Source organism: Ipomoea nil, unplaced genomic scaffold (assembly GCF_001879475.1).
Source record: "Ipomoea nil cultivar Tokyo-kokei standard unplaced genomic scaffold, Asagao_1.1 scaffold3169, whole genome shotgun sequence".
Classification (NCBI taxonomy): Eukaryota; Viridiplantae; Streptophyta; class Magnoliopsida; order Solanales; family Convolvulaceae; genus Ipomoea; species Ipomoea nil.
Window position 1 is genome coordinate 618,648 of NW_017619597.1, and position 10,617 is coordinate 629,264.

The 10,617-nt window shown below is 34.1% G+C and overlaps 1 protein-coding gene across 1 annotated transcript; it reads left to right on the forward strand.

The window, feature by feature from the left end:
* The first annotated feature begins 4,868 nt into the window (after positions 1 to 4,868).
* Positions 4,869 to 6,819, forward strand: LOC109167559 (probable acyl-activating enzyme 5, peroxisomal). The gene has a single exon (XM_019316592.1). The coding sequence runs from the start codon at positions 4,995 to 4,997 to the stop codon at positions 6,648 to 6,650; it is 1,656 nt and encodes a 551-aa protein (XP_019172137.1). The 5' UTR covers positions 4,869 to 4,994; the 3' UTR covers positions 6,651 to 6,819.
* The last annotated feature ends 3,798 nt before the right edge of the window (positions 6,820 to 10,617 follow it).

Sequence of the window (10,617 nt, forward strand, 5' to 3'; positions counted from 1 at the left end):
TTGAAATTGTAAAAAATAACGAGTCCATGAATCAAACATTAAAAAAAAAAAAAACAACATTTTCCTCCACTTTAAGGAAAAAAAATTTAATGAAAAAACTTTTCCATCCAACCAAATATCCCAAATTAAAAAAAAAATAATAATCATAAAACCAGTTAAAGGGGATTTAGAACCAGTTGAGCGCAAAGTGAGCACAACCAACAATTAAAGACAAATTCTACAATTTCCCAATAACTTAGAGATGAAAAGTGTAACTTTCGAGTTCATTCAATATATACATAAATAGATTTTTTTTATTGGCGAGACACATGCCTAAAGGTATTCACATCTTTACAACACCACCGAGCGAATTAGTTGGAATTTTAGATGATGATTATTATGGTCTACCGCATTGGCGTAGCGTGTATAATGAACCTTAGTTACAATATGTTTTCTTTGGGTTTACCCCTTCCTAAATAAATAAAAAAAATAGATTTTTTTTTTAAAAAAAATAGGAGGGAGACCAAAAGTGTAATTTATCTATATTATAATAATATATACATATATATTTACTAAAATTTGTGGGAGGGGGGGGGGGGGGGGGCTACCCCAAGGGGTAGCTCCGCCCCTAAAAGCAACATCTCCCACTGGTTTGTTTTTAATTACCTAGTATGCCTGTGCGGGTATACAAAATTCTCCCATCCCCGCACGCATTATTCAAATTGTGCGGGTATTTTAAAACTCATAAAGGCGGGGATACGGAGAACTCATACGATGCGAGTAAGATTGTCATCCTTATTTGTGACTTTATAATATGAGATTTATAATGTAGACTAATTTGTAATTCATATTATTGAAATTTATTCTTAGTTGAGTAATTACTTGTTTAGTACTTATATTTATAATGTGCAAAAATATTCTAAAAGAACTTTGACTTTGATAAATTATCTAACCACTAGAAATTACTATTCCATGTCTTCGTATTAATATTAATATGGAATACTTACCTTAAAGTTTATCCAAATAAATAGAATAAAATATTTATAAATATTATATTAATTACAGAAACCTTGTGCAATTTATAATATATTTTCTATTTGAACAAAATTTTCCAATTAATAATGTTTTATTCTTTCTTCATGAATATCTTTTACTGTATGTGTTTTAAATTGGTTAATTTTTTTGCTTTGATATTGTTCAATAATATTTCTAGTTCCATCCTATGTGTAAATTATTCCATTTTTGGGTTACATAATATTGTAATCCCTAGATGGTCGAAAAATATAATTGTAAAGGTTAAATTTCAGGTGAGATCGTCTCATGTGAGAAATGTAATATTTTTTTTAAATAAAATGTAATGTTGTTCTATAATGTAATAAAATCTGTTACATTTTAATTATTACGTATCTCATATTAGATATTCATATTCTAATATATGACTTATTCAATTATGAGTAATTGGTGACAATATTCAGTATTTGAAAGAAGAGACAAAGTTCGAAACTCGACATCGAGTCATCGACAGTATGAAAATTATGCTTAAAGTGACAATATCCTTTATGCATACTGATATTTAACCATGTTTGCTGAATCAATAAATCACCATAATTTATATACTCTTACATATGTTATCGAATCAAGATATAAGAAGCCCTTGAAATTAGGGATTCAAACTTTTCAAAGAATTTGAAGAATAACAAAGGTTAAAAGAGGAAAAAGAGACATAAGTAAACGAATTAGGACAGTGAGCTGAGGCCTGAGGGCCTGAGGCGGAGCGCATGTGACCATATTTAAGGATCGGACGGCGGAGATGAATTTAAGATTTGCACGCATCGGCTAAATTAAATATTTAAATTCCAAGGTTCAAAAAAAAAAAAAAAATTAAATTCCACTTACAACATCATCCACAACCGCCTCATTAAAGTTTTTTTTTTTTCCAAGGTTAGATCTAGACCGGTAAATATGGACACGACCCGAAACCGGACACGAAAATAACGGGTTAGTGTTTAGCCTTAATGATGAATGACGTAATTAAATGAGCAACATCTCAAAGTGAGGGGCGTTCCTTCACTTCCTTGTGCGCAGTGAGCACAGGTCTAGCCTCTGTGGTTAATGTTTAGTTAAGTTATCATGATTTACATCCTCCCAAATGCTCTGTCGGGTCGGGGTGTGAGGGACTCTTAGAGTTAGGGTTCAGCTTTTTGGAAAAATGAATGACGTAATTAAATGAATTGTTAATTGAAATAAATTATCATTAAATATTATGTATTTCATTATTTCAATATATCTCCATTTTTTTAGTACGTGTTAGACAATAAAACTCTTGAGTTGGAGGAAGAAAAGCGTTGGAAGGAAAAAATAAAAATTAAAACAAAAAACAAAAGAATAAAAAGCAAAAAAACAGAAAATAAAAAACAAGGCCACTTGCTTTCCCTGGAAGTGGCACGGGTCAAATCTCGTCTGCCACTTCCTTAAATTATTTTTATATTATATATACAAATAAAACAAGTAAAATAATATTATATAGAGAAAATGGTCAAATAAGTCTTTAAATTTTACTTGAAAGTGCAATTAGACTCCTGAATTTTAAAAAAATTACAATTAAACAATTACACTTGTCAAAATGAGCCAATTAAGTTCGATTTATCGGTAATTAGTAAAATTATAACCGTTGACCACTATTCACGGCCGTTAAAAAAATTTAATTGCCATTAGCTTTCTCCGATTTTTTCAATTGGAGAAGAAAACTGGCGACTACAAAATTTGAAATGTTAAATTCAAATTTAGACAAAATTTATATTTTTAAATATTAAATTTGAATTTTAAAATTAGTTTTATTTAAACTCATATAATAAAATATAGATGATGTGAAAAAGAAGACGTCAACAAATTTGAAAAGAAAAACTAAAGAGAGTAGCATTGGAAGGAAAAAAAAAAAAGATATTGATTGAGTGGTGATGTGGAGTAGTAAACCCCACAAATATTTGAGATTTGACTATTTGAGGGATAGATATGGAGATGCCCTAATGGCTAATTGACTTATGGAGCTTTTAAAGATGTTATGAATGCTTTTTAATATATCAAATTAGTTATTTATATCAATATTAGTATATATAGCATTGTTTTACCTACTTACCCGTCATCATTGAAGTGATTTTGCAATAGTGTAATCCATATAAAATGACTTAAACTGACATGCTTTTATTGAACCATAATAGATACGTATCAACAACTCTAATTAAATAAGACAAAATACAATGTAAAATGATTAAAAGGGAAGTAAAAAGTATGTCATGTATCTCTCTCACACACACACATATATCATCAAACATGCAAATTAAAGTATGTGAAATTAGGACAATTTTTAATTTATTTTTAATGCAATTTGAGTTAAAAACATCTCACTCTTTACTCCCAACATACTATTATGTTAGAGGAAATGACAACTCCTAGTACATACCATGTAACCAATATGATCTAGTTGTATTGAAAGAATTTTTTTTTTTTTAAAGTCTCAAAGACATATATTTTGCTTGTGTGATTGTTTGACTACACATCCTTTAAGTTCAATGACTCATCAATTGCACAAAAACAAGAAGTTTAGTAGCCTATTTGACATTTGTTTACTATATATATCTAAAACTTTCAATTAGAAGGAAGAGATTCATGTCCAAGCTAAGTGTCCAACTGAACTCTCACGGGTAGCTCAGTTGGTTCTCAAGTGACAGATTACACTCAAGAAGGCAAGATTAAATCGTGACAATCACACTGCACGAGTTTCACATTCTTGTGTGGGTGACTTCTTTTGGGCATTATATACTGATCATTCTGCTTAAATTATTACTGAGTCACCGTAATTTAATTATTCTTCGATTTTTATAAGATTAGAGTATGTGAAACTCGACAATGAATTTGTAATTTAATGGCACGAAGTGACTCTCGTGTGAATGGGAGATCATGGATTTAATCCTTTTGAGGTAAATGATTTCACTTTTTTTTTTTTTAAAACAATTTCACTTTTTGCATCGAAGATTTATATCCAACATAAAATTCAACAAGGAAGACATTCATGTCCTGTAGAGAGGGAGGTTGAAGTGATGGTCGCGTGACATATGCTGGTGAAAGATGGTACAGAAAAGAAAAAAAGGATTAATTCATTGAATAAATAATAAATTTAATTAGTCGTTTTATCTGTCATAATCTGCTGATTAAAGTATATAAAGACTTATTTCAAAAAATATATATATATATATTTATGGGGTGTTTGGTAGGATGAAATTGTAATTCCATCCCTACCAAACTCCATGGAATTGTAACATGCAATTTCATTTTTACTTCATCCAGGAAAGACTAATAAGTTCATTGCAATATGCAATTTCATTTTTACTTCATCCAGGAAAACGCCAAAGAGGTGGTTGTTAGGAGTTGGATTGGATTTGTATACTTCTATTATTGAATTCCAGGTAAAATCAATTGTTGTTATCGTAGTCATATGTGTGCTTTAGTTCATTAAATTATTTCCCATTTGTTTTTTTTTTTTTTTTTTTTTTTTGAAAACATTTCCCATTTGTTCTTATAATCTTATCTCAAGACATTTATTTGGAATTTCGAATTCTACTCTCGATTATATCTCTTAATTTTCACATTTTTATTTTGATCTTTAAATGTGAACATTAAGAAAGCAAAATAACATATATCAGGATTTGCTTGATATATATAAATTAATCAAAGAATAACACCTTAACATGGAATAAAAAATAAAGTAGAAAGTGAGAATACATGACTCAATCTTAAGAGTGATGGAATATTAAAGGGATAAAAGATAACCTAAATTTAGGCTTAGACAAATTAGGTCAAAGTAATGTTCCTGTTACTAATTCCTAATCCCATCCACGATTGTCCTGATAAAAGGAGAATGGGGTGCAATCCCTAATCTCATCCACGAAAATCTGTACTTGTAGACTGTAGTTCAATCGTTGACTCAAAAGGAAGCGCCGGCCGCCGGAGAGAAATCAATGGAGCAACTGAAGCCAAGTCCGCCCAATTCAACTCCACTAACTCCTCTCTCTTTCTTGGAGAGGGCCGCCAACATATACGGCGACGCCGCCTCCGTCGTCTACAACGACGTCACCTTCACCTGGTCGGAAACTCATCTCCGCTGCCTCCGCCTCGCGTCCTCCATCGTCTCTTTCGGCATCCGGAGAGGCGAGGTCGTCTCTGTTCTCGCCCCCAACGTTCCCGCCATGTACGAGCTCCATTTCGCGGTCCCCATGGCCGGCGCCGTCCTCAACACCATCAACATCCGCCTCGATGCCCGGACCGTTTCCGTCCTCCTACGCCACGGCGAGTCAAAGCTTATGTTCGTTGACAGCCAGTACAGGGATTTGGCAATCGAGGCTCTGTCTCTGTTCCCGCCGGATTCGCCGCGGCCCGCTCTTGTTCTCATCGCCGATCGTGAATTTCCGGCGGAGCGCAGCGGCGGGGAGTTCGTTGAGACGTATGAAGGTATGGTGGAAAAGGGCGACCCGAATTTCAAATGGATTCGCCCGATATCCGAATACGACCCGATCGTACTGAACTATACCTCCGGCACGACCTCTGCTCCCAAGGGGGTGGTTCATTGCCACAGAGGAATCTTCGTTATCTCATTAGATTCCCTAATGGAATGGTCCGTTCCGAAAAAACCGGTGTATCTGTGGACCCTACCCATGTTCCACGCTAACGGCTGGAGCTTCCCGTGGGGAATGGCCGCCGTGGGGGGCACAAATATCTGCTGCCGGAAAGTCGACGCCGCCAACATCTATTCCGATATTCGCAACCACAACGTGACGCACTTGTGCGGCGCTCCGGTGGTGCTCAACATGCTAACAAATTCCGGCGACGGTAAGCCTCTGCCGCGTCCAGTTCAAATCCTGACCTCTGGAGCGCCGCCGCCGTCGGCGGTTCTGTTGCGGACAGAGTCGCTAGGGTTCGTAGTCAGCCACGGCTACGGGTTAACAGAAACCGCCGGGATCGCAGTCTCGTGCTCGTGGAAGGACAAGTGGAACAAGCTCCCGGCGACGGAGAGGGCGAGGCTGAAAGCTAGGCAAGGGCTGAGAACCCTCGGAATGGCGGAAATGGACGTCGTTGACCCGGAAACGGGAGCGAGCGTGAAGCGCGACGGGTCAACTCTGGGCGAAGTGGTGCTCCGAGGCGGCTCCGTCATGCTGGGATACCTGAAAGACCCCGAAGGAACCGCGAAAAGCATGAGACCGGACGGGTGGTTTTACACCGGAGATGTGGGGGTTATGCACCCGGACGGCTACCTAGAAATCAAGGACCGGTCAAAGGACGTGATCATCAGCGGCGGCGAGAACCTGAGCAGCGTGGAGGTGGAATCGGTGCTGTACACGCATCCCGCCGTGAACGAGGCGGCGGTGGTGGCGAAGCCGGACGAATTCTGGGGCGAAACGCCCTGCGCTTTCGTCAGCTTGAAACCGCACATCAAAGAAAAACCAAAAGATACAGACATTATAGAGTTCTGTAGGGCTAAACTGCCGCACTATATGGTCCCCAAGACGGTGGTGTTCAAGGAGGAGCTCCCCAAGACATCCACCGGAAAGATTCTGAAATTTGTGCTGAGGAAGATGGCCAAATCCATGCCCGCCACCTCAACCTTTAGCAGACTGTAGCGAGTGGTGACTGGGATTCCGGCCGGGTTGACTCAGATACTCATTTCAACTTAACTCGTTTGTTTTTTTGTGTGAGTTGTGCATGCATGTGATTGTGGACAAAACAGTCCATATTATATGATTATATCCACGTATGTAGGTCCCACTTGGGCGCTTATATGTCGTTTTTGAAACTGATATCTTGCCAATAAGTGAATGATAAATAAGGGAAAATGACACTTTTTCCCCCTGAGTTATATACTTATAGCACTTTTTCCTCCTATATTATTTAAGTGGCAATTTCCCCCTCTGATATATTAAATAGACATATTTACCCTTAAAATAAATATTTCCTTTATTTTACTTCTCCAACAAATTATAACCACAATTTGAAAAAATAAAATACATTAATTGTTGAATTTAGAATACTTTAAAAATAAAAAAATAAAATTTTAAAATAATGTTTGAACCAACAGTTCAAATTGGATCCGAAATTGTGAAACAACGATTCAAAATAAAAACCAAATCGCGATTATATATACTTATATGTGAGAGTCAATATAAATGCGAAAAAAAACATACACTATTTGCAAATATTATAATTCTAATTTTAAGCTATTGCTAGTAGTTGTCCCGATTTGAACCTCTGGTTCACGGTTCAGAATCTATTTTTCTCCACTTCACAATTTTAATAAACGGAAACCCAAATATTGGGTTATGTTATGAATCATAACCGAATTTTTTTTTATTTGATTGCTATAGTGTTCGGTTCAGTTCGAACCGAACCGTGGCCATCCCTACGTATAAATAATAATTTGTTGAACAAGAGAAATAAATAAAATATGTATTTAAGGGTAAAAATGTCTATTTAATATTATCAGGGGGAAAAACCGCCACTTTTATAACAATTGAGGGGGCAAATGTGGATGCATGAATAACTCAGGGGGAAAAAGTGCTATAAGCATATAACATAGGGGGAAAAAGTGCCATTTTCCCGATAAATAATTAAGGAATAAGGTTCAAATTGGCCACTGAACGTAACCTGAAAATGCAATTAGGTCACTGAAAAAAAAAGTGCAATTAGGCCATTGAATACTCCAAAAACGTGCAATTAGGCCATTGAACTCTCCAAACGTATACAATTTCACCGAATAGCAGGTTACCATCAATTTTAGCAGGTTACCTGCTTACGTGGCAGCTTAGTTGGCATTTTTAAATAATTTTTAATAATAAATTTTATAAAAAAATTGGAAAAATTTAAATAAAAAATAAAATAAAGTCGTTTTTATTTTTTTAAAAAATTTTTTTAATAAAAATTTATTAAAAATTAATTAAAATTTATTAAAAATGCCAACTCAGCTGCCACGTAAGCTGATAACCTGCTAAAATTGAGGGTAACCTGCTATAAGGTGAAATTGCACATTTTTAGAGTGTTCAGTGGCCTAATTGCACTTTTTTTTTTCGTTCAGTGACCTAATTGCATTTTCAGGTTACATTCAGTGACAAATTTGAACTTTATTCCAATAATTAAAGATACCATGATCCCTCGATAGGGTTCACCACCGTTGACGCCATATATTGTGGGGTAGGTCACAATATTTATAGAAAAATAAAGTTATATGAATTTAGCTTTATTGTTGTGAATACTATATAACTTACAATTATTATTTTTTGAATGATGATAAAAAAAATTGCAATCACTATTTAAATACCTATGCTGAGTAAATCTCATCTTCTGATTCTAGTTAGTAAAGTGTCACGATGAGGTATATTAACCTAAGTTATTTATAATTAATCGGTTCAAATAAAATTAAAAAAAAAATCGAGTCTAGGCAATTATTCTGTGGACCCGAGTCCAAGATACACAATTTAATATAAAATGTTTACAATTTAATTTTTAAAAATTCATAATTTGTGATAACCATGTATTGTATTCACAAATTTTCAAACTTAAAAACACAATTTATATTTTACAAGTTCACGATTTCAATATTAAAAACACACAATTTAGAACTAGGATCCACCTTATAAGGTGGACTTGGTCCATTGGTATAACAAATGGGGCAGGACCACTAGACTTATTTATAGTATGTCTTGTAATGTTACTTTCTTGTTTTAACGTTTTATGTTTTTCTCATTATCTAAAAAAAAATACATAGCTCTTTATTTATGTGTTGATATTGAAATAATGAATACGTTGAACTTTTTATTGGAATATTATTCTCATACAATTGCACTTAAATTAACTATATATATATAGCAAGTTCTGTGTCATTTTTTAAGGTTTTAAAATTGGTAAGTATTACAAAAGAAAGTTTTATAGTACTATACCCTCATAAAAGTATACTCCGTAGTATTCTCAAAATGAAATTAAAAGTGACGAAATATATTTGTAAGTGAATGGTTGATTAAAAATTCAGAATGTTAATCTCTTCAAAAATAAAAAATTTTAAAAAAATCAGAACGTTAATCTTTTTTTTTTTTTTTCTACTTTTTTGTCTACTTAGAACATTTATTAATATTGACTCTTTGACTCTTTTTCTCCAGCGGCTTATTCCTTTTCATAACATTTATTAATATTGAGTCTTTCACCTCTTTGTGGGAGCGACTTATTCATTTTCATAATTTGAGATGGTCAATTATGAACAACTTAGTTGGTTTAACTTATTGTCTTCTTTTACTGGTTAGAGTCACACACTCTCAACTCTCAAATAGTGATGACAAGTTTCCTTCGTCACTCAAAAAATTAATATGGACTAGTTCTCATTATTAAATTGAGGCAGTTTTATTTTTTTTGACAACAAACTGAGGCAATTGATTAAAAAGTTTATAAATTGGAGATGATCCATTTGCATATGCACGGAAAAGTTAATATTTGTGTAGTGTCAGGGCCGTTCCAATAAAAATTGGGGTCCTGTGCAATATTTGAATTTGGGCCCCTTTTTCAATTAATTTTTATATATAAATAATAATTGTTCAAAAAGTTGTCTTCAAAAATCCAGATGAATATTTTCTAGAAGACATAAAATCCTAAGGAAAAAATAAAAATTTATTTAGAAACCTATGAATAGATAATTAATCAAGAAAACAAATTCTTGAATATATTATTCTGAAATCAGAATTATTAAGTCATGTAAATAAAACAATAAACAAGAATTGTAAAATAATACGTAATTTTAATTACCTATCAAGAGAATTGAAGAACTTGAGAGTTTGAGAATTGGAGAATCAGTATCACACGAGTAGAATCTGTCATCTTTCCCAAATTTAAATTACCTAATCTAGTTCAAATACACAAATATTCAAATTAAAAAAATTCAATATTTGAATTAATTCAAATACCTAGAATTCACAAATAGCACTCTCAAATTAAAAGAATAAAAGTTCAAATACCTAAATTGTTAGGCAGTAAGCAATTTGTTGTAGTTTGAGTCTCGTCTCTTCCGTGATTTCTCTTTCCGACTTTCTTTTTTTTTTTTGAAAATTTCTCTTTCCGACTTTCTGTTTGTGAAACTTTAGAATTTTGATTAGGTTAATATAGGTTATATAGTTAATAGGTTCTAGATTAGGTTAATTTAGATATTTGTTACGTATGTTGGTGTGAAAGTGGCCAAGTGGGCTTTGGTTTTTTAAAGAAAGGTTCACTAACATTGGGCTTTCTTTAATTGGTTGAAGTCCAAAAGCAAAAGCCTATATATGCTATATTTTTTTTTTAATTAAGGGGCCCCCAAAATTTTGGGGGCCCTGTGCGCCTGCCCTGGGCAGACATGCCCAGGGACGGCCCTGTGTAGTGTCTAATCCCATCTTGTGACCTTAACTGTCAAAAGATCACAAAGAAGTAAACTAACATAGGTTACCTATAGTTGATTGGCTCAAACTAAGGGGGCAATGATTCGAACTCGTGATCTTGTGGTTACAAGTGTGTGGATCTCTTGTTATCTTGACTGAGGTTACTCTAATATTGTGTAGATTTTCTTCCCAAAAGGTT

Excerpts from the sequence above, each read along its gene's own strand:
- LOC109167559 (XM_019316592.1), top strand. The coding sequence starts at position 4,995 with ATGGAGCAACTGAAGCCAAGTCCGCCCAATTCAACTCCACTAACTCCT.